This window comes from Hesperophylax consimilis, chromosome 4, assembly GCF_061612785.1.
Source record: "Hesperophylax consimilis isolate HC1 chromosome 4, BYU_Hcon_1.0, whole genome shotgun sequence".
In the NCBI taxonomy this organism is placed as follows: Eukaryota; Metazoa; Arthropoda; class Insecta; order Trichoptera; family Limnephilidae; genus Hesperophylax; species Hesperophylax consimilis.
This window is the reverse complement of record NC_142839.1, coordinates 37,598,585-37,615,901: the sequence shown is the minus strand read 5'-3', so window position 1 is coordinate 37,615,901 and position 17,317 is coordinate 37,598,585. Positions and strand designations below refer to the sequence as shown.

Below are 17,317 nucleotides of genomic sequence, written 5' to 3'. Positions count from 1 at the left end.
TGCGAGTGTTGTGGCTTGAAGAGATGAAAATATACAATCGTTTGTTTGAAAGTAAAAAATGGTTTTATTTGTGAAGCGAAATTCCTTGGAGATTACACTGGATTACCAAGCATGCTGTCGAGGTGACACAAAGATGAATCATAATTGTTCCGTTAAACGTTCAATGGATGCTGATTAATTGAGGATGGCCTCGCGCAATCCATCTGACGAATCTCTACCCGGCGTAACCTGCTCATCAGACGTGACAACATGAACAAGGTTCTTCAATGTTTTTTACACATTATGCCTGCTTGCTTTAGCCCCATAATAGCCCTGGTGATTGACAAGGGTCCATGCTCATCAGACGGGACATGAACCGGGACTTCAGACGTGACATTGGCGCTCCAACGTAAATAAAGTTTTAAAACAACTTTAGGTGCTCGTATTTAAGCCTATGGCAAGGGGATATTCTCTATCGTATCAAATTTAAGATTAAAAATTGTAATTTAATAATTTTTAATGTATAAATTCTCTGTCAATATGTTTAATGTATAGATATGATGTGCATTACGAAGTACCTATGTGTGTGCATTGTGGTTGCGTTGTGGCTTCGTTCGCTTTACATTGATGTTTTGCTCGGTAGACGGTGTACAATTTTGACGTGAACTAGCTTCGTTCGCTCATTTGCTCGAAATATTTATTTTTTTAAATTAACTACTGAATTGATATTCGTGTACCGTTGTTTTATTCCACTGGTAACACGGACCTGTCAGTTGATATTGTTTTGAACATAGTGACAGCGATAATGTTTATTATTGTCGATCATTTGATATGTCATTACATTTGTAAATGACAGCTATACACATATAAAGAATTTGAACACATTTGTTACGACTTGCGGTAACGTGTTAGTGTACCAGACTGTTTTTTTTAAATTTCAGAGTAATTGTTTTTTAAATAATTTTTTTTTTTTAATTTCTCAAAATTTTGTTTTCTCATTACAATCAAAATGGCGATTTCTAATATAAACGGAGCTACAAAGGAGGAGATGATACAAATGCTTTCTGAAGTGAATATCACTCCAGAAAGTACATTATCAGCTATGCGGGAACAGGCTCGTATGTATAATAAGAACTTAAAACAATCCGGTAGTGATTCTTCACAACAAAATGAAGGCAATAGTGATAATGCGAATCAGACTACAAACATAGTTAATAATAACTATTATCAATCTGCAAATACAAATACGTCCGTACATTCTTGGGGTATTAAATTTTCGGGTTCTTCTGATGTTAGGGATTTTATACAACGTGTGGAAGAGTTATCTAGATGCCGTCATTTAGAACTGTCATCGGTTGTGATTTCCTTTGCTGATCTTCTGGAGGGGAGAGCTCTGTCTTGGTATCGGACAATTTATAAAGATTCTTTATCTTGGCCTGAGTTGAGAAATCACCTCATAGCTCGTTTTGACCGTTATATTAACCAAACAGAGGCCCTAAAAGCCTTATTTGCAATGAAACAAAAATTTAATCAAAGTGTTGTGGATTACGTCGAGGACATTAAATTAACTAATCTCAGATTAAACGTTCCACTTACGGAGGAACAGTTGGTAGACCTAGTTTCTGATAGTCTGTTACCTAAATATGCCTTGGCTATCGCATATTTTGCAGAAAAGGACTTAACTTCTTTGGTAAATGTGTGTAGGAGATTTGAAAAGCTCTCAGTAGATAAACCCTTACCGCATTTCACTTCTTCTCAAGCAACTTCCTCTTCATCAACTCATAATTCATCTTCTTCTTCTAATAATAGAAAAACTTTATATTGTTTTTATTGTAAGGGGCAAGGTCATACAAAACAATTTTGTAGGCTATGGAACTCTGAATCTCAGAGAAATTCTGGTAAACGTAAAGATGACTCCGCTCGCACAAACCCAAAAAACTAGCGTGTGATCCTCTGCGTCCTGCTAGCAAGGATGCCAGGAGATCATCACCCTTAGTTGATAGCTCCAGTAACCGGTTCTTCGGGCGTGACATGGACGCATGCATGCCGATGGCTAGTTCTGGACAGGACATCAGACCTCATGCGAATATTTCTATTCAAAATCTTGTCTTTTCGGGTCTTTTGGACAGTGGTGCGACTGTCAGTTGTTTTGGCGGTTCTCTTTACAACTTCTTTATTAGTTTAGGGTTTAGTCTAGATAAGTTAGAATCGTACGTTACCACCGCTGATGGGGTACGTCAAAATGTAATTGGTACTATGCGGGTACTTGTTACTTATAATAATATTAAGAAATATATTACCTTTTTTGTTATTCCGTCTCTTTCACCTGTGATTGTTTTGGGAGTCGACTTTTGGAAACAGTTTGACATCGCTCCTCAGTTGTTTTCAATAGCCAACAGTGGTCGTGATGTTGAGAATACTATAGGTGAAATTCGCAAAATCACGTCAGCTTCCCTACTGTCCCCTCAAGACAATCATAGGCTAAATATTGTCATAGATAAATTTAACACAATTTCTTTTGAAAAATGTGGATTGGGTCGAACTCATTTAGTTCAGCACAGAATTAATACAACAGGATAAACCAACGTGATGGTGTGCGGGACTACCAACCCTGCATACTATTCCGTTTGTTTCGTCAGTGTTTTTCTAGTGACTTGCTTTTGAGGCTTGGTACCCTCAAGAGGTTGTGACTAGAATTTCACAAAATTTCCTCATTCTTACTATCTCATATATATATATATTTTTTTTCCCAAATTCTAATGAATTTTTTTTAGGAGACGTCGTTTGTAATGAATGTCGTTTCCTCTGATCCGTGTGATCAGTGGCGCCCATTAATTTACATAGTTTAGGTCTTAATTCTTTATTATCACTTAAACTTTACTGAGATTTATTCTTATTTACGTTTTGAGTAATTTTCATTTTAAATGAGACGATTCGTCTTCTTACTGTTGTGAGCTTATTAGTGCGACGCACACACGCACACACACACATTGGTACGTTCCGTCAGCATAATGGACATAAGTTTGGTTGTCATTATCCTTTGGTCTGAACCCTTCTTCCACAAGTTCATTGGAGTTTTCTTATACTTTTGTCAAGTATCGAAGTTTTATTAGTATCCAAAGAGTCTCCAGGGGACTTGGAAAGAAGGATTCTTATTTTTTTTTGTGTGTGAAAGAATTGAGCAATTTTTCATACACAAGATTATGTAATTTCTATTTTAGTTGTTCAATGTACTAGTTTTATGGTTGAATATATTTAGTTTAATATGTATATTTTTAAGTCTTAGTTTCTTAAGGAAATTCTCAAATTGTGTTGTTTCAAACAAAGGGAAGTACATACTGTTTTGGCGTGCTTACCTATTAAATAATTCCGTCTGGATATTATCACTTTACCTCTGCTACGTAAGAGTGTGTCTTTGTACAGTTTTGTTAGTCATAAGTACAATTTGGTTAGTTATAAGTAATATATGCATAAGTATCTCATTGCTAGTACCAGTGTTATGCTGTAAATTTTGTAGTACAAGTGTCGATCTCTTGAATTGTGCTCGTACACCTCGTAACCTGTGTCAATTATCTAAAGCACATAGTTGAACACCAATTATATTTTGTTTGTCCAAGAAATTTCGACTCTTTGCTTACATGGTAAGTGAAATTTTTGTTAGAATGCCATCTAGGCTACTTCCTTAGTCATATTTCTTGAGCAAGCAATGTTCATTCGAAGAGAATATGCTAGGTATTTTTTATATGTAAACCTTGATTCAACCACGATAGAGGGGTTTATCTTCTGATTGTAAAACCTCATCTAAAATTCTTGGCATTAAGTTATGTAAACCCTGCTCTGAACATTTTTTTACATCAATTTTGTAATTGATTTAGTGAAGATCTCTTAGAGATTTGGTGGATTTTTATTTTGTTAAGTTCTATTGTTTCAAGTTTTTATCTTAGAATGGTAAATTTGTTTTATATAAACATAGGGAGAGAAAGAGAGTTTATGTAGTTACTTTATTTATTTTCTGTTAAAAATATATATATGTGTTTTTGTTTTCTTCTTCAAGAATAAAGTGGGAGCTTGAGTTCTCCATACTCACTGGTGTCTCAGAGAGATTGTCTCTCGATAAGTGAGTAAGTGTTTGCGAATCTCATATTAGAGATATAAAAGTGAAGGTACAATCCCCATGTAAATATTGATAATAATATCGGTTGTGCAACACCAATCTGCGAATTGGTTTTCTCTTTTCGTTTTCTTGGTTTATAACTTGTTTAGTTTTATGGTTTTCTGTAAAAACTTATTTATTTCTACTAGCTTTGTCTTTTGTGTACATGTGCGGGATAGAAAGGTATTCGCGTGGGTTTTTTTTTGTTTTTATTTTAAGGTAATTTTACTTCACTTCGCGGCGTAAAATTTCCGGGGGTTGCGGGGAATTGTAACGTCAAAGAATTATGCAAGTTTGGATTGCCGCGGTAGTGCCTGATTATTGTTTTGTTGAGAGTTTTTCGGGTGGCTGCCCTGCGAGCGGTTGGACGGGCGGGCAAAAATAACGCGGGCAGATTTAGATCGGGACATTACGGGAACAATACGCGAGACGACGATTCCGCGGTGCGGGTGGTTTTTGGGCGAGAAAGAGTGATATGGAAAATAATGAAAAAGATCGCGCGGATACCTTGAACTTAATATCCTTCGGAGACTTTCCGTTTAAATTTACAAAACATAAAACCAACGTTTCGACTCCTGTGTGAGATCGGCCTGTGCTTGTTCGAGTGTTGTGGCTTGAAGAGATGAAAATATACAATCGTTTGTTTGAAAGTAAAAAATGGTTTTATTTGTGAAGCGAAATTCCTTGGAGATTACACTGGATTACCAAGCATGCTGTCGAGGTGACACAAAGATGAATCATAATTGTTCCGTTAAACGTTCAATGGATGCTGATTAATTGAGGATGGCCTCGCGCAATCCATCTGACGAATCTCTACCCGGCGTAACCTGCTCATCAGACGTGACAACATGAACAAGGTTCTTCAATGTTTTTTACACATTATGCCTGCTTGCTTTAGCCCCATAATAGCCCTGGTGATTGACAAGGGTCCATGCTCATCAGACGGGACATCAACCGGGACTTCAGACGTGACAAACGGTATTATTAAATATAATAACGGTATTGTCAAATTTAATAACGGCATTGTCAAATTTAATAACGGTATTGTCAAATTTTGCGACAGCGTTCAAGGTCATTCAAGGCTAGCGTTCAAGGTCATTATCAAAATATGAACGGTTTTGTCACGTTGAGACAACTTATTTATGTGATATTATTTAACACTACCCTATTTTATTTATATGATGTAATTTATTGATGTTTTCATTGATTGACAGTTAAATTTTCGTTTAGCCCCTTTTTAAATATATCTATTTGAAATTCACTTAGTTTTCGGAAACGAATGAATGCAAGTCTTGGAAGCGGAAATTAACCCACTTTCCGACATCCGATTGAGCTAAAACTGTGCAGATAGACTCGTTGTCGATGACAATACATTCTTAGTGGCTATTACGCACACACACGTGGACATATACGCATTTCTCTGAAATCGAACCAAATTAAAATAGTTATTGTACGAAAAAAATGTCAGTCCTATCCGATCGGCATTTGGTGAGGTTGTTAGCGCGGTCGACTCCAGTCCCTGGGAAAGAAGGTACAATCTTCAGCCAAATAATTTTAAAAAGACTTTTTACAATAGATGCATTAAAGGTGAAAAACTTTGTTTTTTTTATTGTTTGATTTCTTAAGCCAAACCTGACTTCATTTAACACCTTCAGCATTTGGGGGTCGTATATGACTGAGCGTCCATATATTATAAATGTATTTTTATTTTTTTCTTCAAGCAATAAAAAATAATATATATATATATATATATATTTTTTTTTATTTTTATTTTTTTTATTTATTTTTTTTTATTTTTTTTTTTTTCGCATTTTTTTATTTTTTTATTTATTGAAACATATAAACAAGGTTACAATTTTTTTAACAATATAAACACCAATATATCAATCACTCTCCTAATAAAGCAGCTGCTTGTGTTTAGGAGAGGACAACAAAAATATTTTTACATTTGTTTAAATTAAACAAAAAATATTAGTAATAAAACAAAAAATAACAATAAAAGTAATAAAAATATAGGTTAGTTAATAAATGATTCAAAGAATTTAAAAGGCAAAAACATATTTCTAAACAACAAGTAAAGTTATGAGGTGGTACAAGAGTATTTTAATTTAATTTTTTTTTAATATTTTTCGTAGTTTTCCTCCGATCGTATATCAAGGGGTAATTTATTAAATAATTTTACACCCTTGAATATATAGTGATGTTGTGCTGTTGTGGTTCGTGCTAGTGGCACGGTTAGTCCTCCAACAGATATTATTCTTTTGCTAATATTCAATTGTGGTAAATTATTTTTACTAAAGAAATCTTTATGTATTTGTAGAAGTGCAATTTTGTCATAAATTTTTGTAAGTGGGGGAACCGGGAAATCTTGAAAAACATTTATAGTTGGGTAGTAATATGGCTTTTTTAAGATGATTTTTATTAGTATTTTTTGAATAGTTTCCAGTGGGAGTAGGGATGATTTATATGCACCCCCCCAAGCCACGATTCCATATTGTAGGACAGAGTGCGCCAGTGCATAATAAATATCTTTTAGTATTTTTAATGATACAATATTTCTTAGTCTAAAAAATATATAGATTAGTTTTCTCATTCTGTCTACTGTGGAATTTATTTGACTTTTCCATTTAATGTTATTATCAATAATTATTCCAAGATATTTTATTTCTTTTTTACTACTAATGTTTATACAGTTTGAATTACAGGGTGCGAATTTAAGGAGGCAATTTCTTTCGTGAATTTTTATGTTTATTTATTTTTATGTTTTTATGTTTTTAATGTTTACATTTGAGTTATTCCCTGTTAGGCTATAAGGTATAAAATGGGTTTTTTCGACATTCAGTGTCAAAAGTAGCTGATACTACGACCTCATCATCAGGTCGTAGTATCAGCTACTTTTGACACTGAATGTCGAAAAAACCCATTTTATATATATATAGCCGTTTATACTGGAAACATTTATACTGGAATCCATTAAAAAAAATCCTAAAAATAGCCAAAATGAAAATTCATATTTCGCACAGCTATCGTAACAATCGGTTTAACTTTATGATTTATTTCTTTTTTTATATTATAAGAACGAGATAAAAGTGAAGGTACAGTTTTCTTACAAATTCTTTAAACAAAACGAATATGTTTTCGAAATACCGAGTTCTCTCAATTTTTCTATGATTGGAGTAAAAAATTAAGTAAAAATTTGGTTAGCGTTTTTGACAACATTTTTTACATTTTATATTAAAATTTTATTATTTAGAAGTAGTTTTGCTTGTTTTATAAAATGTGTACACAGAAAAGATCATTTTTCCTAGTTTCTAAAACTGGATTTTTTTACGTAAAATTAAAAAATAATATGTATATAACGCATTTGAAATACACAGAAAACATTGCAAACTGAACAAATGTGATGAAAGTACTGAAATATATTGATAATAATAATCCAACAATGCAATTGTATTGTTTAACAGTACTCTGACAGCGTTGTTCCCGTGGATAGACGCCTCTCGCGTCGGTCTCTGGGGCTGGAGTTACGGAGGCTACGCCACCGCCATGGCGCTCACCAAGGATGCGGACTACGTCTTCAGGTGTGGAATCTCCGTCGCCCCCGTCACCTCCTGGCTCTACTATGGTAACTTGTTTAACTATGATACATTCTTTTTAATTTGTCGGAAAATTAAATGCTAAAATTCCTTCACTTTTTTATTCGAATGTTCATTTTTAATTTCGGGAATAAATTAATGCAAGTCCTGGAAGCGGAAATCAACCCATTTTCCGACAACCGAGTGACCAGAAACTCGGCAGATTAACTCGTTGTCGATGACAATGCATTCTACAAACTTTTAGTGGCTATAACATACACACTATTTCGCTGAAATTCGATGACATTACATCAGTTATACGAAATGAATGACGGTCCGACCAGATCAGCATTTGACGAGTTCGATAATCATTATTAATATAAATATTTTCGTACTTCTATTTGTTTTAAAGTTAACTTTTTTACAATTATGATACAAAAATTTCCTTATCCTTATATATACATAGATTGTGTATGATGTTACATAGTTTTAGGTAAGAACGATTTGTAGGTACTGCGATTCGTAAACAACTCACTTGGAGAACGTGTGCTGATGTGTCCACGTGTTTTGATTAAATATTGTTGTTAATTAATTATATAATTAATTAATTATAAATAGTTTCATCATTAGAAACACAAAACTTTTTAATAACATCAATATCATTTATTGTATCTCTATATGGAATGTGTGGGACTGCACTAACCTCCCCACATACCGGAATAAACACTTTATTATTATTATTATTATTATTATTATTAAGCAACTCTACTTTGCCTACGTACGAAGTCATCTGGAGTTTGCATCAATTGTTTGGTCTCCATTCTATAAAATCCACATAAACAAAATCGAAGCAATTCAAAACAAATTCCTAAAATATCTCTGTTACAGGTCATTTGTAAGATTTAATAATTATGCAGAGGCAGCTTCGTACTTTAAAATTGATTCATTAAGTGTACGAAGGCATCATGCAGATGCTCTATTCCTATATAAATTAATTAATAATAATATTCAATGCCCAGAGTTGCTAAATAATATTAAATTTAATGTGCCTGCACGTTTAACACGGTCTTCTATCCTGTTTAAAATCGATCAAAGCAAAACGAACTGTAGACAAAATTCTTGTCTGAACAGAATATGTAATAATTACAATAACATATTATTCAATATCGACATCTTCAATTGCGAATTTACTAAATATAAAATGACCTTAAAAGAGTATTTCACTGATGTTTCTTGAATTGATGTTTCTGATGTTTATGTTTCTAGTATTTATATATTTATAATCCTGTTATGGTATGATTTATATGCACAACATTGTCTTCTTATGGTTATGGTTATGATATGATTTATATGCACAATATTGTTTGTATTCTTATGGTTACCAATGTATCGATAATCTTTTATTTTATATAAATTTTAGTTTTTTTTTTTCCCCCTTTATTTTTGTTGTATTATTTTGTTCTATTATTTTATACAATTCTTTTATTTTATATAATTATAACTTCACATTTCTCATAAATTTAATTATTTCTTCTAATGCTGTCTTACGTAAAGTCACAAGGAGGAAATCCGTAATTGGTTTTATTTTGGCTATTTTACTTATGTACAATCTGTAAAAATGTAAACTGTTGATTTCCCAAAAATGAATAAATAAATAAATAAATAATAACCAAAAATATTATGAAATATAATACATTAAATCTATTTTCATTGAATCTTAGAAATAAAAAATGAGATTTTCTTGAAGTTTCGCTGCGAAATGAGCGTTAAATTCGGTGTAAAAAAAGTTTTCCGTTATACGAGAGTATCTGTCATTTTATGGAGAAGAAAAGGTCAGCACATTTGTTTTATAAGTAACAAAAAATATTTCAGAAAACTTTTAATTTAATTTTTTTTCCACCTTTTCGCTTGCATACATCCAAAAAACCTTGCTTTTCTCGCGTTTACCCACCACCGTACTACGCAGTTTTATTTGCATTTAACCTTTACTCACCTTGAGCTATTTCTGTTACGCCCCCGCATTTCCATTTAAACCGATTTATAACCTTTAAGTTTCCCTTTAATTCTTTAAGTTTTTAAGTTCCTTAAAAATAAATGTTAAAATATAACGTTAACTATGTGAAATTTCCTCGATAGAAAAAAAATCTCAAAGTAAGGCTGGCCGCATACATACGTTTTTCGTATTCGATTTCCGAATTCGTTTTCCGTATTCGGACATCCGAATGCACGGAATCAGTAGAAAATACATTAACTGCCGCACACGTTCGTTTTAGTTCCGAACGGAACAAATTCCTTACGCACGTTCCGAATGCCAGCCGGCGCGTTCGGAGAAAACGAATGGAAAAAACCTAATGACGTCATGTGGAACGCAGCTATTGCATACAGTTTGTTTGTGCCGACGCAAACGTACGGAAATTTCCATTCGTAATTCAGTGTTGCCAACGGATCTTGACCTAATATCGCCGTTTCTCATACATAAGGTAGCGTAAAGTAGCCGAATTTGCTGTTAGGTGGGACATGTTTAAAATTGATGTTTTTACGTGAAAATAAAAAAATTTCGTGGGGACCCTTGGCTAGAGAATTTCAAGAAAATATAAAATTTGTCCCCAGAAAAATAAATTTCATGGGGGAGGGGGGTGGCTAGAGAATTTCGGGACATGTTTAAAATTGATGTTTTTGAAGTAGCTTAATTGGCGACCAGTCGCCTTTTAGATTTTTTCGGAGCCGATTCTCGCTCTGAGTAGCCTAAATGGCGATATATCGCCCTTGTTGGCAACACTGGTTCTGACGTTTATACATTCCGAATGAAGAAAAACGAACGTTTGCGCTAGTCTCACGGAATTCCGAATACGGAAAACGAATTCGTAAATCGAATACGGAAAACGTATGTATGCGGCCAGCCTAAGCTGAGAAAATTATTAAAAACACGTTTTGTTCTGTTATTTGATATGTTATATGCATTATAAAAAAATCATAGTGTATCTTTAAATAAAACTAAAGCATTTGTCGAAAGGTTTTTGCTATATTTCAAACTAGTCTTGTTTTATTAAATATTTTCACCATTTTCGCTTAATTGTTATCGTTTTTCAATATTAGCGCGTTCCCTCTAACATTCGTATTTACAAATCTCCCTTTCAAACCATCTTTGAACGTTTACTATGGGCATTAACTGTTAAACAATAAAACGTTGCCATTAATTGCATTACTAATACGAAAACAACCGCCGTAAAAGTTTCTAAATCTGGAAAAGGCACATTAAAAAATCTAATACTATGGCTTCCTTCCCAGTACCAGCATTTCTCCTTTCGTATAAGAGCTATTGCTCCCTAATTGCATAAAATCAGCGCTTTTATAGATTTAATAGACCTGTCTTAACGACTCGTAGTAGGCGGTACCATAAAAACTGGGCGTTTTATTACCCGGCCGTTGCTTACAGGAGATTGTAATCGAGAGTCACCGCCATTGTAAACTTAATTTCCACACGTCCCAAGTGATACCACTACCCACTACCCTACTCATTATGTCGTGTACATTGTACAAGTACATACTTCAGCATCCAATATTACACTACACCATTGTAACCTGCTCCCTGTCTATGGTTCACCGTCGACAGGCCCCCTCTGTCCCTAACCCGCCGAATGGATGAAGATTAATTCATTTCGGTTAATATTCTGCTGATACAATTTGAATTTTTTTTATGTTTTCTTGATTAGAAAATTATAAGTAGATGTAGGGTCATTATGCCAAACATTTGACCTCATAAAAATTATAGTTGTTAAAGGAAAAGTTTATTTACCTCCGAAGCTCGTTCAGCTCTTGCAGAACTTCGGCTTCTTGATGGTACCATTTCTCTTCCAACGATCTACTGTTTCCAAAATTCCTTCTCAACAGGTCGGTCATCCCGTCTATGTCTTGGCTTACCTATAGGCCAGGTATCAGGTGTTGTGGCTTCATACGCAGTCGGCTGTATCCTCAGCAATTAGGCATAGATGACCAGTCCATGTTATTCGGCTGGCTCTTGGTGCTGTAAACAAAAGTAGTTTGGAAAATGGATTTATTAGAGGGAAAACAGAAGTTGTAGAAGTAAAACCAGATGGTATTCAAGGGATTGGAGAATGGTTGTAGTTTAATGTGATGTATCGTGGAAATTATGAACTAGTGGCGATTTAAAAATAGTATTTATTTTGTTTTGATTGTACTCGTACTTTTATGTTGTAAACTGTGATATGATATCTCGTGACATATTGTTGTAAACTATGATATGGTATCTCGTAATATATTGTTTTGAACTGTGATATGATATCTTGTAATATATTGTTGTAAACTGTGAAAAAATATCTCGTAATATATTGTTATAAACTGTGATATGATATCTCATAATATATTGTTGTAAACTGTTCATGCTCACCAAACAAGATTTCCTACCGAGACAGTCACAGTTAGTACGTCACATATGTAGTAATGTATTATAAATACAGGGTTTTCCAATAAGAGGTGTTATTTTGATATTCAATCGTATAAGATCAATGGTTTCATTGCTTGCTGTCTTGTTGAAAGTAAACGTTGTCCAGATCAATACCATCCAATTCCGTCCATACAAAATCATTAATCATCTCTCGATAGCGCAATCCATTCACTGTAACTGTTGGTCCAGCCTCATTTTCGAAAAAGTAAGGTCCAATGACTCCTCCGGACCATAAACCGCACAAAAAAGTCACACGTTGAGGATAGAGAGGCTTTTCAACAATAACTCTTGGGTTTTCCGAGCCCCAGATGCGACAATTTTGCTTTTTGACGAAGCCATCTAGGTGGAAATGGGCCTCATAATCATAATTATTAAAATAGTTGATTATTTTATTTTAATTATTATAATCTTTAATGATACATGATAATATAGTATATTTGAACTTTCTTATGTAACAGTTGTAAACAATCATGGAATAAAAGGTAACGAACAGACATATCTGCCAAAGGAAAAAAACATTAAGCTGATTCTCTCCAAGAAAAGCGTCATTAAATAAATCTCAATGCGAGAAAAAGTGATATTCATATTAATTATGATCCCAATAGCGTCAGAGGGTTGAAGGAACCCGCTCGCTTCAGCCCCCGCTATCGAGCCCGCTCTTGTGCACGCTCTTGTGCCCGCTCCGTCCCGCTCTCCGCTCCAGCCGAGCGGGCAATAACGCCACTATCGCTAACGCGGGATCAACTTTATTGGCAAACTATCCCTTCACGAAATTAACATTTTGTTTGAGGTGGATTAATTTATCGCAAGCGATTCTCATGCATCAGCTATTGTTTCCTTGGAGACTTGCGAACATTCGTTCTATTTTCCTATTTAGGATATAAAGATTGATTTATGGTGGCGAATTAATGCCAGAATAGGCAGTTTCGTGAAAGGATTAATAGATTATCTGTTAATGTACCTGTTAGAACATAAAACGTAATTTTTATAGATGTATTCTTCCGGAATTTCGTCGATTTTGCAATGTGAATTTTCTCCTGTATTTTTTTGTATTATTTTCGACAAATTTGACTGTTGATATTTAAAGTTTTCAAATATCAACATTTTTTAAATTTTTTTTTCATTTTCGTATACTGCGTTAGTACCTGCAATCTATACGACATACTAGGTCTATGGTTCCCGCTGTAGAATTCAAACGCGGTTCGCTCGAATCCATTTGTGGTTGTAAAGGGCTCTGAATGACCTCGTTATTTAAAAAAACTTTTACGTCTTCATGCGTACCCTGATATCGCAAATTGAGCATTCACGTTATAAGGTCATCATTTTACGCATTTATTTCAGTTACAGAATGTCGATTACTGTACTACGATAAACCTTTAAAAAATTTCAACATTAACCGCTCCTATTCGAAATTCTTATAAGTACAAAATAAATTAAACATTCAATATTTAATTTTTTTATGTGAAACCGCACAAGATCCCCAACTGCTCCCAACCGTCTGGAGCCAGTGAGACTATGGCATCCTCAATTGGGATATGTTGTGAGGCTGAAGGTAGTGGGGAGGAGAAGGAGATGGGGAAGAGAAAGGTGGGGAAGTACCTGGCTATTTAGATCTGGTCACCAAACACGGCCAAAGTCATTTCAAGTAACGTTTCAATTCTGAATGCTGGTCTTACACCAGGGCAATACCGAGAGTATCTTTCACGTGTTTTCTTCTTTGCATGTATTATATATATCCAACGTTACAAACCTTCTGGAGCCAGTGAAACTATGTCATCCCCCATAAGGGTAGGTATTTTGAGAGGCTGAAGGTAGGGGAGATTAGAAGGCATCTCCAATTGGGGTATAGGTAGTGGGGAGGGGAGGAGACGGGGAAGAGGAAGGTGGGAAAATACCTGGCTAGGAAGGTCTGGTCACAAAAAACGTTTCAATTTTGAATGGTGGTCTTCTTGAGAGTACATTTCACTCGGAAACGTGCCGCAAATAAATTGTTATGATTAATTTGTGAAATAATACATATTAATCAAATAAAACTTACTTGCGCACGCCGGGGTTTGAACCCGTGACCTCCAGCTGCTAGTCGAGAGCCTTACCCGTCAACCACGGAAGCTGTCAAAATAATGCTTCTAGGCAAGTTTTTAGAAGAATATGCCTAAAAACACAATTTTATATGTAATATTTAGAAGTTATACTGCAGCACAAAATATCTAATACACACAGAGATTTTCCGAACAGTTCCAGTCGTTGTTTGAAATTAAATTAGTTTTAGTGTGGGAAATGAATTTCCAATGAAAGTGAACCCTTGTCAGCCGAGATCCTATACAAATCTAGACGAAACTACTGAATATGGATTAGACGGAAATATTTGGAAATCTCCGAGAAAGATCAGAACTTATTGGCATTGCTTCCAATGTGACCTAAGCAAACCAAATTGATTTATGCATTGGGTGCGCTGGTTGTATACAAAGCCGCCACGGATTCACCTCTCAGAATGTGGAAAACCTTTTAATAAATTATGCACACAAGATTGTTCCTATTTCGATCAACTGTCATATTCTCCAAAACCTAGTTTAAATATACGCAAAGCTTATTAAAATTTTCTCGTGTTGCCTAAATTCCATGAATGACTATTAGTTTGAATGCCTTTGTTTTATGTATAACATGGAACCAGGCAATCCTTCAGATTGCAGATGATCTGGAAGACATGGCAGGATCAAGTGAAATAAATATTTGAGTTCGGTCACATCAAGAGTCGACATAACAGAAGAGTATGTATGGATGAACAAAGCATTAATTGTAAGCAAGAATAGTGTTGTGTTTGTAAGCGGGGAATCTGTGCGCGACCTTTTCATACAAAACTTAAATTTGGAATTGAGGTCAAAATACCTAACCAAACCGAATAAAAAAAATAGTCAAAAGGTGTAGCAAACATCTAGTATGGATACATGCTAATTTGATTATAAGAAATCAATTTTGCTAATTTTGTAAGAAAATTTCGAATTTTTATGCATGTTAATTTTTCATATTTTACAAAGTTATACGAATATATAATCAATTATAGATTTCTATGTGATAGGAAATGAACAGATTTATGTAGAACAAAAACAAAAATCGTAATATGTATTGTAATACAGTAAGAATACTGGGAAACTAATTATATTCATAACACAACTATATAAACAACAACAAAAATGTTACTAATGACATGTCAGGAAAACACTCTTTTAGGTGTCCACTTTTGACATTCTCATTTATTGTAATAATAGTTTATAAATAAAAAATATACAATAAATAACATTGATCCATTTTGTATAGGAAAGAAGAGCGTGTGGAGCGCGCAGGTGCGAAACTGAATATTGCTGAGCAACTCCGGACATGAATATAATTGATACTGGATTAATGCATCTTTAACTAATAAAAGCAAATTTGTATTCATATTGATTAAATAGATATTTCGTTTGTTACTAATTGAGTTGTTCTGATCGTTGTTTAGATTCCATCTATACGGAGCGCTACATGGGCCTGCCGACTGCGGAGGATAACCAGATCGGCTACACGGAGAGCGACTTGACTAGGAGGGCACGTCTGCTCGCCGGCCACCACTGGCTGCTGTTGCACGGAAACGCCGATGACAATGTGCACTACCAGAACGCCATGGCCATCTCCAGAGAACTGCAGGAGTTGGACTTACCTTTTGAACAGATGGTGAGCGCAAACTGTTAATTGATCATCTTTCGTAAGATTCTGTACCATAATATGACTTCTTAGTTGTAGTATAGATATAGCCCTGGCTCTGGACCACACGACACGTGGAGGAGTTAGTTATTTCGGTGTCTTTTGAAATACCGTGGGGCCACTTTAAATCGAGTGGCAACTTTGATCAACCATTTGATCATTTTTAAGGCAACCTTGACACAATTATACTTCGAAAGTAAGTGTATAATTTGTTGTTGGTTTCTAGTTATATTCTAGATGGTTAAGTTGTGAAGCTTTTTTTACACATTTTCGAACGGAGAGAAATGATGAAATTTTTTATAATTCCTCACCGATTATTATAGTTTCGTGTCATTTATACAGGGTGTCCCGTTCTACATGATGGTAGAAGTAAAAAAGATACAAAACTTTTTTCGAAATTCCGTTGTTTTTGCCGTACAAAAATATTACAAAGTTTTCAGCCTCCCGGAATTTCGACCAATATAGCCTTTTAAGATTACAAAAAAATCTGGTAGCCTTGATACGTCCAATCTGCGCCTGCACGTGCACAAGACTATGTCTGCTGCCCAGAGCTTAGTCCCTTAACTTTTTATGCATCCTGACGTGCTTATGACATGGTGGATTTCTGTTTTTGTAGAGCTACCCCGATGAAGCTCACAGCCTGAGCGGTGTAACCCGCCACGTGTACCACACCATTGACAACTTCTGGACTAGATGCTTCGCCCCCAGCAACCTGACCAGCTTTGCCTTTGGATAAACGGTCTATCCACCATCAAACAACATATATTCAACCAATTTGACCAATAGAAGACTCAGATATGTGATTTATATAAATAGTAGTTATTTTTACTAGATTTAACTCCTATCTGTAAGTAATGTATTTTTACATTTCTTTGTTCATGTATAAGAAGAGGCTTTCTCGGCATATGATTATGCTAGAGACGTAGGTAATGAAACAATAAATCTTTGTAAAGTTCGCTCAAAAATGTTTTAATAAAAATTTTCCCAGAATGTATAAATATTTTAAGTGGTTGGATATTTAAAGCAAATTGGATGCTTACATGCCAAGTTATTGCTGCCAGCTAAACTGCGTTAGATTTACATATTTACGATTCAGAGTGCATGGACTTGATCTAATTCAGAAAAGTCATTGAAATAAGTACAGAATGTTGGGAAAATAACTGCTTTGAATTTAATTGTGGACGACTGTGAAATAAAAATTATTCAAACATACGTACAAAATACAAATCAACGTTATTTGTGTGTGATGCAACGGTCTACTTTGACATTCCCATTTTTGGGAGATCTTGCGTGGCTGAAGGTTGAAGAGTTGGGAAGTATCAGTCTATTCTGCTCTGGTCATAAAATTAGCTAAAGTCTTTTCAAGCATTGTTTGGCATCGTAATGGTGGTCTCTCACGAGGGATACTGA

The 17,317-nt window shown here is 34.7% G+C and overlaps 1 protein-coding gene across 1 annotated transcript in view; it reads left to right on the top strand.

Moving 5' to 3' along the window:
• Positions 1-16,860, top strand: part of LOC149424665 (venom dipeptidyl peptidase 4) — a 136,453-nt gene extending 119,593 nt beyond the window's left edge. Inside the window, exons 13-15 of the mRNA XM_089630914.1 lie at positions 7,597-7,757; positions 15,666-15,877; positions 16,524-16,860. Coding sequence (XP_089487040.1) covers positions 7,597-7,757; positions 15,666-15,877; positions 16,524-16,643 — 493 coding nt within the window. The 3' untranslated portion in view covers positions 16,644-16,860. The remainder of the gene's footprint in view (positions 1-7,596; positions 7,758-15,665; positions 15,878-16,523) is intronic.
• Positions 16,861-17,317: the final 457 nt, after the last annotated feature.